At 48.4% G+C, this 16,831-nt stretch overlaps 1 protein-coding gene across 8 annotated transcripts in view; it reads right to left on the bottom strand.

Annotated features, from left to right (window-relative positions):
• Positions 1-16,831, bottom strand: part of ZMYM4 (zinc finger MYM-type containing 4) — a 1,395,070-nt gene that overhangs the window by 12,708 nt on the left and 1,365,531 nt on the right. For all 8 annotated transcript variants that reach the window (XM_078681133.1, XM_078681129.1, XM_078681130.1 and 5 more), the window contains one exon: positions 13,844-13,973. In XM_078681133.1, the coding sequence (XP_078537259.1) occupies positions 13,844-13,973 (130 nt within the window). The remainder of the gene's footprint in view (positions 1-13,843; positions 13,974-16,831) is intronic.

Here is a 16,831-nt window from a genome sequence, read left to right as displayed (position 1 = left end):
ATGGATCTTGACCTGGTGCAGGGAAAGGTGGATAATCACCTTCATGCTGACCTCGAGGTGGATTCGAATCAGGCTCTTCAACAGGCGCCGATTCATCTTCCCCAATAGGAACTTCCTCCACCTCTTCTTGAGCCGGAGACGACATCAGAGTCGGATTGGAAACTGGAGTCGGAGATTGAACCTGTGACTCTGAAGGCGAGGCCTCACCTTCCCGATCCGAAGCTTCTTGCGGTGGGATCACCTTCGATTTAACTTTCCTGGGCGACCTCGACTTCGAGCCCGACTTCTCACCTGAATGACGTCGAGACTCATGTCTCCTTTTCTTGTGCTTCTTATGCGACCTCGAAGCATGATCCGATGAGGACTTCGAAGCCGATGCCTCTTGAGACCTTGATCTTGACCTCGACTTCCTCGAGCGGGATCTTGAAGTCTTCTTTCTTTTATCGGCTTTTAACCTTGCCACAAGAAGCTTGGTCTCCCTCTCTCGTAGGGCCTTCGGGTTCATTTTTTGACACGACGAACACCCATCCACGTCGTGGTCGGAACTCAAACACCAAATACAGTCCTGGTGTGGGTCCGTAACGGACATCATTTCCCCGCATTCCCTGCAGGGTTTAAATCCAGTCTTCTTAGTCGACATTCTAGGGAGACAAGTTCAAGAGAACAGAGAAAACGAAGAAAAACAGTAACAGATTTACCCAAAAGCTACTGAGTATCCTAAAACCGTTAGCGTCGACGACGCGGAAAAAAGGGAACTGATGTCATCACGCCGGCGTGGGCCTATTATAGGCGTCGGTGACGTCAGCGGAGTCGCGTGCGATGCCGTGTCTCTATGACGTCCAAGTCCACGTCGGCGCAAAGCTCCAAAAAGAATTTCCGAATGTTGCTGACGCAAGGGGATATTCACAAGGTGAGGAATCCACACGGCAGATGTATCTATCAGAATATGTGGTCATGTTGTCTGAGAAGATATACCTGTGCCCCCCCCCCCCCCCCCGGCCATCCCTCCACGATGGACAAAAAGGAACAACTTCAATGCCAAGCGGATCACTTGCAACTCCAGCAAATTGATATGGGGGAGTCGCCACCTGAAACCAAAGTCCTTTGATCTTCACATCTCCCAGATGACATCCCAAAACCAGCAGCAAAACATCCGTAACAACCATTAACTCTTGGTGCGGTAGGGGAAGGAGTCTGCCACTGGTTTAATTGCAGATGAGCAACCACGACTACAGGTCTTTAGTTATCTCCTCCGACATATTCATGGAATATGACAAGTTGCTCTGATGCGGAGCCCACAGTCTTCAGATCCCACTGCTGAGCCCGCATGTGCCACCTGGAATGGTCCACAAGCAGGCCAAGCAGCCTCAGAGCCCCTCTCAGTGAGACCCAGGTCAAGAATTGACACATCAGGATAATAGCCCGAACAGATAGCTATCCTGGATATGGTACTCTTCCAAGATCTTCCAACAAGATCAGTCTTGTTGAGGTGGGGCAAAGGCTTGTAAGATCACCATATCCAGGATGGCTTCAATGAACGATAGCCATTGTCAGGTGTGACTTTGGCACATTGAAGACATTTATTCATTTCAGCAGCCGTGTGAAGGTGGTACACTACTGCTGGAGCCGAGCCTGCCTTCAGCAACCAGTCATTGAGTTATGGGAAGACAGGTATTCTCAACCTCCGCAGATGGGCCCGAGAGCACCTCCATCACCTTTGTGAATACCCAAGGGCACTGCTAAGGCCAAAGGGGGGAACAGAACTGGAGAACAAGTTACTTACCTTTGGTAATGCCTTATCGGACTATCTAGCCGCAGATACCTTACCTTACAATTATTTCCAGACGTTAGAGTCGATCTGGAAATGTTTCATAAGTGGAACCTCTGCGTGCCGGTAGGCGCTGAAGTCCACACCGAAAGTGATGTTCATGGCGCCCATATAGGCGTGCCGACGTATGTTACTTTTTGCAACTTTCCACGCCAGAAACGTGGAGCCATGAAGCACACTGACCACTGGGGTGGAAAACTAGGGCACTGAAAGGGGAAAGCCCTGTCCCTAGAAATGTGTTAATTGAGCGGGAGGGTGTGTGGTTCAGTAAGGAATTGGTGGCTAGATAGAGTCTCTACCAGATAAGGCATTACCGCAGGTAAGTTACTTGCCATACTGATAGAGAATTCCTTTCCTTAGACTAGATACCTAAGCAATACTGCCCCTGAGGTGAGCCTACAGACTAATTTCACAAGAGGAAGTCCTGCAGGACCAAATGTGCAAAGTACCCATCCCTATGGACCGGACTGTGCAGGCCGTAGTGTTTTGTAAACGTGTGAAGGGAAGCCCATGTTGCTGCCTGGTACATGTCCAGGTCTGAAACTCCACAAGCTAATGCAGTGGTTCCAGCTTTAGTTCTGGTGGAATGAGCACGCAAACCCTCAGATAGTTGAGTCTTAGCCAATATGTTGCAGATTTTAATACAGTGCACGATTCATCGGTAGATGGCTCGTCCTATATTTGCTCCGAAATACTCCACGAAGAGTTGGTCGTCCACCTGGAACTCTTGTGCGGTCAAGGCAGAACACCACTTTTTTGGGTCCAGATGATGAAGTCACTCCTCTTCCTTGGAGAGATGAGGGGAGTGTAAAAAGTATGTAGAGTGATGGTTTGGCATACATGAAATGGAGTGACCCCTTTCAAGAGAAAGGAAGCTATCATATAAAGCACCAGTTTGGGTAAATGGTCAGCTAAAGAGGCTTGGATGATGAGGCCTGAAGCTAACTGAACCTCTGTGCAGATGTTATTGCCACCAGGAAGGCCCTCTTGATGGTTAGGTTAGGAGCCTGAGGAGACAATTGTGCAGGGGTTAAAATGGAGCACACAAGGAAAGTGAGGACAGGACGGCGGTCCGACTGGGGCATATTAAAGGGAGAAGGCGTAAACAAATACAAATCTTTTTGCAATAGGAGATGTGAAGCAGGATGGCTGATTAGGCAACCACAGAAAAGTGGAAATAGCAGAGGGATAGCTATTTAAAGTGCCCAGAGCAGAGCCCTTCTGGGCAAGGGAAAGGATGTACAGGAGAACCTAAGAAATGGGGACCGGATGAGGAGCAATTTGTCTTTCTGTACACCATGCCACAAATTGTGCCCAGTGGCAGACATAAACCGTCTTGGTGGAGGGACGCCTTGCTGCCAAGATAACGTCATTGACACCAGGAGGAAGACTGAAAGATAACTGTTGCCACTCAATCTCCACGCAAGGAGGAGGAGCGTTGACAGGGTCAGGTGCAGAACGCTCCCCTGTCGCGGAGACAGAAGATCCTCCCAAGGGGCAGCCTGATTGGAGGACCGATAGCCATGCTCAACAGCTCAGCATACCAGACTCTGTGCCCAATCCGGAGCCACAAGGATGAATTGGGCCTGGGCTTTCCTGATTTTCTTCAAAACTCTGGATAGCAGTTGTCTGGGCAGAAAGGCGCGCAAGAGGCTCAGTTCCACTTGTGACGAAAAGTGTCTCTGAGCGAGAGCTGCCTTGGAAACTCCAGTGGGCAGAACTGTTGACTTTGCGCTTTCTTGTTGGTGGCAAACAGATCCAACTAAAGTTCTCCCCACTGCTGTAAGAGACCTGGAGAAGCCATTCGTTATCGGCGAGGCATCTGCAGCTGAGTTTTTCTGCTCAGGCGCTCAGAGAGCCCGCCAGATGTTGAACCGCTAGAGATACGCCATCCTGTTCCAGCCATGTCCAGAGACGCCTGGCCTCTTCACCAAGGGTCCGTCAACACTTGCACTAGCCTTCCCCGTACAGAGAGTAGTAATGTTTTCAATTCTAATTAGATTGCTCGGAGCTTCAACAGGTTGATGTGGAGTCTGGAGACCAGTTCTCATCTCCACCTCTCCTAGATGGCCGGTGCATCCCTGGACTGAAGCATCAGCCACTACCATCAGATCTGGTTGGGGAACCGAGCGGGGTCTGCCGTTGACCCAATCGTAGTTCATATGCCACCACTGCAGGTCCTTTGCAGTTCCCTTAGAGACTTGGACCATGTTAGAGATTCCCCTGATGCTGCACCCCCTGGAACTTTATGTCCTACTGCAGAGCCCACACATGCCAACGAGTATGTGTCACAAGCAGGATGCAGGAGGCTATGAGGCCTAACAACCTCAGTGTCAGTCTCCTCTAAATCCAGGATAGAGGATGAAACATCAGTATCATAGCCCGATTATCCAGGACTCACCGTTCCGGAGGATAGGGTCAGAACAGCACTGTGTTCAGGGGAGCATCTGAGAGGTAGTCACATGCGACTTCGGCAAGTTGATAGTGAACCCCAGCGAATGCAGGAGATTCGTCGCAGTCTAGAGGTGGGCGACAACCTTCTACAGCCAGTCATCAAGACAGGGGAAGTCTGGTAAGCCTGATCTCTGCAGGTGAGCTTCAACCACCGGCATCACCTTGGTGGAGCCCAATGAACTGCAAGTGTGCGTGGCCCACTTGGAACTGCAGGTAACACCAGTAAGCGGGCAGGACAGGAATGTGGAAGTATGCATCCTGCAAGTCCAAGGCTACAGTCGAGTCTCCCGGATCCAGGGAAGATAGGAACTGAGCAAGACTAAGCATCTTGAATTTCTCCATTTTGAGGAAGAACCTTGAGAGTGACCCGGTCGAGAATAGGAACAAGGAATAGCAAACACTGCCCACTTCAGGCGTCGGCACTCTCTATGGCTCCTTTGGGCAAAAGAGCAGTCAGTTTCTGGATGAGAAGGGATAGCTGGTCCTCCGACAGCCTGTCATAAGTGGGTGGCATAGAGGGCCACCTGTCTGATGCTATGGATTGCGAGTGGGGCAGGTGATGGCAAATCGTGCCACCCACTAGTTGCCCACGATGGTAGACAGGCAGGCTAGGAAGGTTTGGAGGCTGCTGGGGGAAGTGACCCGACGGTTGGGTACCCGACCCACAGGCCTGGGTGGAAATAGGTCTACTGGCAGGCAGAGGCTGGAAAGCTTGCATGCTGGGCGGGTAAAGACGCGGTTGCACTCCTCTTTGACGGAGTGAGAGGCAGATTGAGGTTGACAAGGGGCCATAGAAAGGCCTAAGGACCTGGCCATAGCCCTGCTGTACTTAAAGCAATCCAGTAATGAATCTGATTTTCTCTTAAAATACCTGCGCCATCAAAGGGCATGTCCACGAGTGATGACTGGATATCCCTCGAAAAGCCAGTAGTCCTCAACCAGGCGTGGCATTGCAGGGCCGATGTCGACGAACCCGCTCTGCCTAGTGAGTCGGTAGAGTCTAATCCACATATAATGGTGAACTTAGCTGAATCCCTGCCTTCGGCAACAGCCTGGAAGAACACGGCCCAGGCCTCCTCCAGGGCCTTAGGCAGCACCTGTGCAACCAAAGCCACAGAGCGTGAGAATATCGACCCAAAAGGCAAGCAGTGTTCACCGATCACAATGCTAGGCTGGTGGAGGAATACATTTCCATGCCTAAATTGTCCAGCCTTTTGGATTCCCGATCCTGCATGGCAGTTGGGATTGCGCCCTGATTTATATGTGAAGTAGAGGCTTGGACCACCAAGCTCTCCGGGATAGGATGTTCCATGAGGAAGTTTTAGGTCCTTTGGAGTAAGGCAGTGGCAATGGGTATTTGTCTTGTTCACAAGAGCCCCAGTGCAGGGCCTGGACCAAGTCCCAAGCAGGACATCAGTCAGTGCTTTATTATATGGGAAAAGCGGTCAGAAGAGAAGTGGTCAGAAGGGGACAATCCCAGCTAAAGCACTTCAGTCAAGACATTAGTCTTGACTGCCACAGAGGCCAAGCTAAAGTCAAGAACATGATCAGCAATCTGCACCACCATTGCTAATGACGCTCCCTCCTCTGTAGCCATGGTAGGGTGAGAAAGCATGCCAGCATCTGGAGAAGTGTTCAGTCAGTTGGCCACACCCAGATCCTCACACCAGTCCAAGGAGTCATAAGGCTGGTATGCCTTAAGGTCCAGCAACCCCTACGATAATTCCCAGAGTCCTGGCCTATAGCGATAGGGCTCGAGCTCCGGCCTGGAAGGCATGTCTTCCAGTCAAAACCAAAGTCGGCATTAGACCTTTAGGGTGATTACACCCTTTGTATGTCCACTTCCTTTGGCGACGGGGCAAACCCCAATCCTATTAGCGGGATTCCTTCAAAACAATATGGAGGATTCTAAAATGAGTGGGTGACCTTAGCTTAGGACACCTTAGGGGTGGTCCTGGCTGAGAGGGGACACACCTCTAAGAGGGGACACACCTCTACTTGTTAACTAATTTTCCTGCCGATTTTACAGCCAAAAGTGGGCCTTGGTCAGGGGGGCGGGCATCTCCACTAGCTGGAGAGGCCATAGTCAGCATAAGAAAGGGCAGGAAGTCTGAGGCTAACAGCCGTTCAGTGCTGTTCCTGCTTGGGGGAAGGTGTGAGGCTCCTCCACCCAGAGCAGGTTTTGTTTATGACCCCACAAGAGCACAAAGCTCCCACCTCAGGGGGTCAGAAACAGGTCTAGTAGTGGTAGACTGGCGCAAACCAGTCAGGCCCACACTAGTGGTTTTTCAAGGGACATCTTCGCGGTGCCCTTTGAGTGCATTTATTAATGAATCCAAAATTGCCATCAGCGTAGGCTCATTAATCAGATGTTTGGGACCAAACATCTTTGGATTCGGTGAAGCTGTCATGGAGCTGTGGAACTCGTATTGGGACAAGCTCCGAGCCCGTGTAATCAGTATAGCTTCAATAAACACTTATAATGTCTCAGAATGGACTTAAGACACTTTAGGGGCAAATCTGCTCATGCAGTTATGACTTCACAAGAGGTATAGTGCACCCTGCCATAGGGCTGTAAGGCCTGCTCTAGGGGTGACTTACCTATGTCTCTTGCAGTGCTGGCAGGCCTAGCACACAGGGATGTGTGCCAGGCCATCTCTTCACTTTTATCTGCACCAAAACACACAGACTTTTGTGGCAGTGTGCATTTGGTTGATGAGGGGTCTCTTAGGGTGGCAAAAAGTGGGAGTTATCCATCCAAAAAGGGGCACTTTCCTACACTGCTCACGAAAACTTTCCGAACCAAGTTTGACGCCTGCAGATCATTCTGAGGCAAGTAAATGCTTCTATCAGATAGTGCTCCTAGCCTACCTTAAACCGCAGGTAATGTCTGCGGGATTGCAGGATGGGAATATAAAAATAGGCAGCCTGTAGATCCAATGCCACATCCAGTCTCCTGGATCCAGTGCAGACAGAACTTGAGCCAGGGTAAGAAATCTAAACTTGTCTAACCGAAGAGAGAAGTTAGGAAGGTACAGACCAAGGGTAAGATGAAGGCCTCCATCTTTTTTAAGCGCCAGGAAATAGTGGGAGTAACATCCAGGTCTGATCTCTAATGCTGACACCCTCTCGATAGCAGCCTCAGTCAGAAGAGCCTGAATTCTCCTCAAAGCATGGTAAGTGCTTCTCTGGGAGGTGTGGTGGTATATCTGGGGGATGTGACAGGAAGGGTAGGGAGAAACCATGTTCCACGATCTGGAGCACCCACTAGTCGGATGCAATGTTCCTCCAACCGGAAAGGTAGAAAGTGAAGCATCGATTATGAGCTGTCAAGGCTGGACTAAAGTGGTTTTGCAGCAGCTGCAGTTGGATGTGGGGTGTTTGGATCGTTCAAAGTTGCCCCTGGGGGCTGGATGCTGTCTGCCTGATCCCTTGCATCTACCTTGAGAGGCCGGCTGATGTTGAGGTACGATCTGATGTTGACTCCGGTGATGCCTTGGAAGGGGGAAAGCAGTGGCTTTACACTCTAAAAATCTTTTGAACACTGAGCCCACCTTTGTTCCAAATATTATTGGCGGAAGCGAAGCACGCAGAAGGAACCTACGCATGGCACTGAAGCACCATGCCGGTCTCAGCTACAGTTAACTTACCCAATCGGTCATATCTAAGCTTGAATGAAAGAAGTACTTAGCTGTGGCGTGGGCATCCGGGATGAGATGTTGCAGGGTTTGCCAGATGTCTGCTACTGTCGCACAATGCATGTGGGTATCTCCCCAGAAGGCAAGTAGCATTGACAAATCTGAGTGCAATTGCTTTTCGATGCCTTCCGAGCCCTCAGCGTCATGAAACAGGCCTTGGGACTCTGGTTTTTTTTCTTTGTAGATCTCTTGCTCTTCTTCCTCCTTTGGCTCTGGGACCAGTGGGGGGGGGGGGGTCCAAGTCTCCTTTGTTTTTCTCTTCCTGTATGTTTTCCGATTATGGCCTTGATGGCTTATGGACCTCTCAGAGTGAGGCGTTGAAGCCCTCATTTTGAAGGTCCTTTTGGCCTCTAGCAGCCTTTTTTGCTCAAACTCTAGCGCGCTCTTCAGCATCGAGTGCAATCGACTGCCTCATTTTCGACATCTCCGCATCCTTCGTCTTGCGTTTGGTCTCGACCTTGTTCATCCTTTGAGGCAGGAGTCTCTCGGCTTCGAATGTTTTCTCGGTACCGGATGTTTTTTCGGGTCGGGTGTTGTTTTCGGATTCGGTAGTTTCTTCGGATCCGATGCTTTTTTCGGTTCCGATTATTTTTTGGAATCCGAAGGTTTACTTGGTTCCGACCTGGGTTTCGATGCCGAAGGAGCTGTGTGTTTTGGTGCCGATGGTTTGGGCGTCGGCATAGCAGGCGTCAATGTCTTTTTTGGTGCTTGTAAGTTGGCGCCGGCACCATGCGAAGGCTGACTCAAGCCGAGTCGCCTGAAGGCTTAATTGGCTTCTTCGCCGGGCCCGAAGGTGGGGCAGTAGAAGCTGAGTGTCGGTGTGCACGCGAGGGTGTGACCGGGGGCCTTCTTTGGGGGTGTCGAGGAAGGGTTGGGGTCGACGGTCTTACTTACGATCCGTTGCGCTGGAGTAATGTCCTCGACATCCGAATCTTCTTCCTGTTCGGAACCGCTGTCGACGTCTTGTTGTTCTGGGACGTTGACGCCTTCCTCAAAGATGTCGTCCGGAAAACGAAGTTGAAGATCGAGCCATAGTTCTTCTCGCTCTTCGGTCCCGGATAGTCTTTTTGGAGCGGAAAGAGGCACAAGCTGAGCAGTCCTTTGCCTCGTGCTCCGGAGAAAGGCAGAGGTTACACACCTCGTGGAGGTCAGTGTGGGGAAACTTCGACCCACATTGAGGACACTTTTTGAAGGGAGTCCTTTCCATGAGCTGGAGTCGAGGCCTAGCTAGGCCCGAAGGCCGTCGGCGACGACCGGAATCGAGGTATTCGACGTTGAAGAGTAGGGTCGAGTGGAGAAGCATTCGAAACGTATTTTCTGAAAGTTGGTGAGGACTGCGCGCCGAAGGAATTCGGTTTCAACACGGAGCGCTGGAAACACATCTGAGCCCGGTGGCGGAAAAAAACAATCTGGGGATGGAGCCGATGACCATGCGCAGTATCATCCAAAGGAGGAGTCACCTATCCCGTGACTTCCAAAGACTTTTCTACAAAACAAACTGCAAACATCCGGGCCCAACACTAGGTGGCAATCTATGCATAGTGTACAATCTGCAGCTCATATGCCTCGAACAATGCGTTTTGGTTATTTGTGTGATTTTTAAGGAATATTCTTAGTTTTCAAAAGTTGACACTTAGGAAACTTTTTGCGAGAAAAAGTGTCAATGTTATTCTATGAGGAAAAACAGGTTATCGGTTTTGAGGTAAGTAATAGGTCTTTTGAGTTAAGGTTCTGGGGTTCTACTCAGTGGTCCCCCAGGGTCAGTGATGCACCGTTGTTGCACCCTCAGCGGCACTCGGAAGGCCGGGTGCAGAGTGTCGAGGCCCACTGTTATCCTATGGAGGATAGGGGGACTCTGATTGGTGGCTGCTGGCAAGCAGGCCACAGGGTTGTGGGAGCAAAGCTCCTAGGGTTAAGCTCAGGGCAAGTTCGGGACCAAGTTAGCACAAAAGGGGCCTAAGCGGCGCTAGGGCGGCCAGGTGCAGGGTGCTGTTTTGAGGTCGGGTGCCCTGTTGATTTCAATGGAGATTTTCTGGGACAAAGAAATGATGCAGGATCGGAGACGAGGATCTTCCTGGAGCGACCACCACTTCAAGGGATAAATGGGGATGGTTAGGCACCACTGGGTTGGGCACACAAGGCCGTGGAGCGTCGGGTGCAGGGTTGCCTTTGGACATTGGATTTTCTTATACGCCTGGTCGCGGTAGGGGGGTCCTCTGGATTGAGGCAGGTGAGGGGTCGCCGGATCTCGGGTCAGGATCACCAGGGGGACCACACCGTGGTATTTTTCCGCTCGAGCTCGGGCCGCGTTCGGCGAGTGCAGAGTGGGCTGGATTTGCGGTTCCTGGCTGGCACCAGAAGCTGCAGTTCAAACACGTCCGGTATTCATAGGAAAAATAGCTTGGAAAGTGAAGGCAGGCAGGTCCTCCGGGGTCTTTGAGGTTGCTGGCCGCTGGACACGCTGGGGTTTTGCAGTAGCAGGTTCGAGGGGAGACAGGCCTGTAGGGCTGGGGCCAAGTCAGTGGGCGTCGTCCTCTTGTTAGCTCTGCACAGCTTCTCGTCCTCCTTCTCTTCTTTTTCTTGTTGTTACTGGATCTGAGCAAGGAAGGTTCATGGTGCCCCTAAATACTAGATTTAGGGTTGTTACAGGTAGGTAAAGGGCAGGGACCAATGGGTCCCTTCCCTGGGGTGGGTACACCCCCTATCGTGCCACCCTCCTGTAGTAGAGGGGCAGGAGCCTGTCCCTGGTTGGTTGGGTCCCCCGAGCCTCAAGACAGCGGGGACTCAGAGTTGTGCTTCACCTCGTCTCCCCTCACCTGAGTAGTGGAGTTGGCAGAGGTGGGCACACCTCTTTCCGACGGTTCTCCCGCCCAAAGTGTGTCCTGGGCTCCTGCTAATCAGGTACCCAGGGGGCCCATGTTCCTTCCCTAAAATTGCATTGAAGCCTAAAATCAATTGCCATCTCTGGCCACATGTCAGCCCCTGGTAAATGGTACCACCGGTACCCGGGGCACTGTGACCAGAGAAGGCCCCTAAGGCTGCAGCACTTATTGTGCCACCCTTAGAGGACCTGTGCCCAGACACTGACTTTGCAGATCCAACCTCAAAAGTCACCCTTGCACCAGGCGCCCCATGGCCTTGTGTGCCCAAAACGATGGTGCCTAACCAACCTCTAACTTCCCAACTTACCTCAAGAAGTGGTGGTCGCACCCTGAAGTCCTTTGTCTCCCTGCCTGCAGTGCTGTTGCTAACCGGAGGTTCTCCATTGAAAACCACAGGGCACCGACCTCGAAACAGCACCTGCACCCAGCCGCCCTTGTGCCGCAGAGGGTGCACCTTTTGTGCTACTTAGCTTCCTCATTTGCCCTGACCTAAACTCTAGGAGCTTTGCTCTCACAACCCAGTGGTCTGCTTACCAGGGGGCAACAACCGGAGGCCCCCATCCCCCATTGGATAACACTGGGCCTCAACACACTGCACCTGGCTGCCTTATTGCCGCAAGAGTGCATCACTGAGCATGGGGGACTCCTGAGCCTAACCCCAGAACCTTAACGCCCACAGTTGATAACTTACCTGTGAACCAATAACATCTTTTTCCAGCACTGAGTTAGAAAAGTACCGTAAAAAGTAACTTACCTGTAATTTTCTGAAAAAACGTATTCATTTCAATGTACTGTATTTGCTAAGTATTGCAACCTACTGCATCCCCTGTAAATCAAACAACGTACAATTCCTATTGCATTTTCAAGAGAGACTTGTATGGCTCCATTGACGTCACTTCTGTGGACGACATCAGGACGGTACTGCTGAGAAAAAGTTTTATGGAGCCAGTCTGATGCCTGGGGATATTCTAAGTTAAGGAATGTGCGGCTAGATGTCTCTATGAGATATCTACAGAGTCTAAGGATCTCTGCGCAGCAGTACAGCGTATTAGGGAAGAAAGAGCGAAGGAAAACTGGTTAATTCAAGTGAAAGTCTGTAGAGTCTTTTGCCATGAATCTTGGATTGGTTTGCAGAATCACCTTGTCTATAGTAAAGTGAAGATATGAATTCTCCGTCTCGAACAGCTGTAACTCTTTGACTCTCCAAGTGAAAGTGAGAATGAGCAGAAGGGCTGTTTTTCATGAAAGGAACTGCAGAAGTGCACTGTTATTGGATTTGAGAGAGGGCACAATGAGCTGGCAAAACAGTTTCAATTCCCATGCAACAGGAGCCAGACACACTGGAGGAAAGACCTTAAGATTTTCGTAAATGCCAAATAATCCTCTGTGAGAATATGGAAAAGTAGTCCACCCTCTGGAACCTGCAAAGTGTGGCCAAGTGCACCATACCAACGCATACATCAGACGACTCCTGTAGCATGCATAAGGTAACTTGATGGGGAAGTATGGAGATTGAATTGTAGCCTTTCTTTCTTCGCCACATGCAAACACTCTTCGGCTTAGCGTTGTGTTAGTTTAGTTGTAGGTGGCGCACGTTCCTGCATTAAAATGTCTTTGCATTCAGAAGGGATATACAGATGGCTTTACTACTATAAGTGGTCAGGAATCATGCCATCAGGCTCAGTGACTGGAGATCACCGTGGAGTATCTCTCCACTGCATATGGAGAGGACCCTGGAATGGTTGTTCAGCTGGACCGGTGAGTGTGCTGACAGTCTCATTAGGTAGCTGTACCAAAACCAACAAGTTCATGTTGGAGCAATCCAAGTAAGGGAACGGAGACCTTTCTCAGTACCCTGTGAATAAGGAGAAATGGCAAAAAGGCGTAACAGAAGACATTTGACACGGTCATCAAAAAGGCATTGCCCTCGGATCCTGGGTGACTAAACTGGTTGGCATAATACTGACAGTTCCTATTCTCTACAGTGGTCAACAGGTTCATTGTTGACTGGCTCAACTTTCAAGAGATTTATTCTACTTTGTTCGGATGGAGTTTCCACATGTGACAATAAGAGAGGGTGCAGCTGCAAGCATCTGCCTAATCAATATTGCATCCTGGAAGATGTTTCACTGTGATGTTGGTAGTCTAGTTCAACAGCATATGTGCATCTTATTGCAAGTGGGACCTCAATCTTACTTGTTTTGTGAAGCAATACACTGATGTTGCATGGTCTGTCCTGGTCAACACCACCTGTTTTGTAACCTCAGAAAGAAGGAATTAAGTCCCAACCTGATACCTCACAGCTAGAGGATGTTCTCTGGAGGGTTATCACCCTGAAAAAGTGTTTCTTCAGGAACTTGCCTAACCTCTGGAGGACCAGTACTGGTGCCACTACCCTGATTTTTGTTTTTTACCAGAAAGAATTTTGGATAAAGACAATAAATGCACTTTATGTGCAAGTTATTTGAACAAACCGTTCTTCAGTCACAGAGGCTTTGAAGGGAGCATGGTTCTCATTATGACATGCTAGTAGTTACTGTACCTACCTTGAGCCTAAAAATATATATTTTGTAAACCACCAGAAAACCCACGGCTGAGTGAAGCAGAAACTAAGGCTGAAAGTAGCCCACAGAAGCCGAACGTATTGATAATAAAACAAAAATTGTTTTCTAGAAGCAAAGAGCAGAGCCCTTCCCAAGGATTCCCTCACACACGTGAGGTAGAAATTAGAGATGTAGACTCTAGGGGAAGTAGAACGCTCAGCATTTCCAATTACATTGGTTGAAGTGAAAGTTGTTTCATATGAGGTGGATGTGATCCTAAACACTGTTGTTGGATTAAGGGCATTTGAAATCACTTGATTAAAGCATGCACATCTTTGAAGGATCAAATTCCAAGAAGCTAGTTTTATAATGACTTTCCAGCAGCCCAGTAAACACTAATGAAACCCAACTATTTTAAAATCTGTGAAAAACACCTACCACTTTGAAAGGTAAAACTCGTAGAGTCGGACAGGGCATCTTAGAGGATTGTCTGTATTCTCTGCCATTTCCATTGCAGATTGGCTCTCATCTTCCACAGCACGTTTCCTTTTGCCTACTGCCATTTTCTCTAAAAATTAGAAGAAAAGCTTACTAATGCTGTAAACAAGGATTTGAATAATAACTTGCCTGAAATCTGGTGAACTGAGCAACACAGGTTGTTTGTTCATTTGACACAATTAAACTTAGTAATGAATAAACTTAGGCAAAGCCAACAGGTCTAGTCTGTTTACCACTTGGGAGACTGTTGCTCCCATTAAGAAGCAACATTTAGGCCTACAATAATGCAGTAAGGTGGGTTTAAGGTCAAATTGCTGAAAAACTGCTTTAGCAGAGTTGTATTCCCTCAGAACAGTGTTGTGAAAAGGAGATAGAAGATTACGTTTGTGTAATAATTGGTGAGCTTAAATGGCATACATAGAAAAAATGCATTTAAAATACTTTAAACAAATGGGAAAGGATGCCTAGGTGCTCATGTCTATTGTCTGAATCAAAAACAAGTAGTAACTTCAACATTTTATTATGACAGCAAAGGAAAACAAATGAATACACAAAGCGGGAAGTGACTAGCACTCTCTCTTTATGATAGAAAGCATTTAAGAAGGGAAAAAAACATAGGTCACCAATTAATTTATTTTGTCAGTAAAACACTGCACAACTTGGCTCACCTAAACATCTAAACCTTATGGAAATAGAATTGGCACACTATAACCATCCACAAAATGCAATGGCCTTGCTGGACATGCAATACAAGCAATGGAAAACGATAAAAAATGGGCGGGCGGGAAAGAGACTGGCATCCCCCACATTTGTTCCACTTTCGACCAATCATGGGAAGAAAACACTTTCGACCAATCATGGGAAGAAAATAAGTTACTTACCTGTAACTACATGATCCAGTATTGGTATCTTTCATAGATTCACATGCTTGAATCATTCCCCGTCGCCAAGATGGGTGTCCCACGGTAAAATACAAAAGTAGTGCCATAAGTAATAAATAGGCCAAAAGAGGCTAAAGGCTACAGCTTAGTAACCTATCTACATCCTTATAGGAAAAGGACCAAAAGTTAGCTCCAACCAATCACTACCCTCTAGAACACTCCCAACAGAAGCTGTTCTCCTCAGATTTTCCAAGCACAAGTGGAAAGTAAATATCCCTAAAATCACTGAGAACTGGTTCCACAGGGAGGAGGGTGGGTGCCCGTTAATCTATGATAACTGTAGTTACAGGTAAGTACCTTGTTTCCTTATCCAGTATTGGGGTATCTTTCATAGATTCACATGCCTGAATCAGAATAGCAAGCAGTACCGAAACCGTCCTGTCGTTTGCAGATGGTGGGAGACTTACCATTTAATATTCCCAATATAAATCCACCATTTTGACACAGTGTAACTAAACATAAAAACAATACCCATAGAGTGAATATCCGCATGAGAAAGATATAAATTGACAAACATAAAAGCATGAACATTGTGATCAGTGCAATAGTAAAGAAAACTGCTAATAGACAAGCGTTAAAGGAATGTAAAGAATCTGACCTTATTGAAAGAGATGGCGCAACACAACTTGTCCAACCGCTGCATCCTCCTTTTGTGCAGATTGGAGGCGGTAGTGTTTTCTGAATGTGTGGACATTCTTCCATGTCACAGCACGGCATATCTTGTCCAACGTAACTCCAGCAAACAACGCTGTAGCTGCCGCAAAAGTCCTGGTGGAGTGTGCTTTAGCTTTCACCCTGAGAGGTTTGTTTCCCTTTTCGTGGCAGAAGTGAATAGCCGATGCGACCCATCTGGCTATTGTAATCTTTGTTACAGCAGTTCCTTGTGTCCCTCGACCATAGGCCAGCAACAATTGATCAGTTTTTCTAATATGTTTTGTCCTCTGAAGACAAAACTTCAAACATCGTTTTACATTAATGAATGTAATGTCCTCTCAGCTGGAGTAGAGGAATTCGGGAAGAAAATTTGTAGCAAAACTGGTTAGTTCAAGTGATTAGTCCGCAGGAACACATAGTTCTGTGTAAAATGCAAGAATGGTTCCCTGATCGTCAAAGCCTGAATCTCACTAACCCTTCTTGCACAAGTGAGAGCCAGTAAGAGGGCCACCTTCCATGTGAGATACTTGAGATCTGCCCCTTGGATCGGTTCGAATGGTTGTCTCATCTGTTGTACTAACACCACACTAAGCTCCCACTCCGGAGGAGTTGAGAGCACAGGAGGGAAAGTGCGAAAAAGTCCTTTCATGAATTGTTTGATAAGAGAAGACGAACATAAGGAAGGAAACTGCAGAGATTTCCTGTACCTAGAAATGGCAGCCCGGTGAACCTTGACTGACAAGAAAGTGAGTCCAGACTTGGCCAGGGAGAGTAGGCAAGGTAAAATCTGTTCAGCAGGAACTTGCACTGGATGAACTTTGTTGTTTTCACACCAACAACAAAATCTTTTCCATTTTAAATGATACGTCTTGGTAGTGGTTTCAGCACGAGATTTGGACAATATGTCCAGACAGTCCTGTGAGATAGTGAGATCCATGAATTCTAGGAATTGAGGAGCCATGCGTGTAAATGCAGGGATTGTAGATCTGGATGGACTAGCATGATCGGAGTCGTATGCAGGCGAATGGGTTTGTCTTGTGACAACAGAAGAATTTCCTGGAACCAATAGTGTCTGGGCCAATGGGGTGCAATCAGAATTAGGCAGCAGCCTTCCAGTTTCAATTTCTTGAGCACTCTGGGGATTAATGGAATGGGGGGAAAAGTGTACACATAGATCCCGGACCATCTCATTGAAAGGGCATTTCCCCTTGACCCCGGTTGAGGGAACCTGCTGGCATCATATCGGCATTTCTTGTTTTCTTGTGACGCAAACAGATCTAGAGCTGGTTTGCCCCATGTCTGAAAGATCTTGTTTACTTGACATTGTTCTAAT

Source organism: Lissotriton helveticus, chromosome 3_1 (genome assembly GCF_964261635.1).
Source record: "Lissotriton helveticus chromosome 3_1, aLisHel1.1, whole genome shotgun sequence".
Classification (NCBI taxonomy): Eukaryota; Metazoa; Chordata; class Amphibia; order Caudata; family Salamandridae; genus Lissotriton; species Lissotriton helveticus.
Note: the sequence above shows the minus strand (reverse complement) of the source record. Positions and strands in the feature narration are given on the sequence as shown.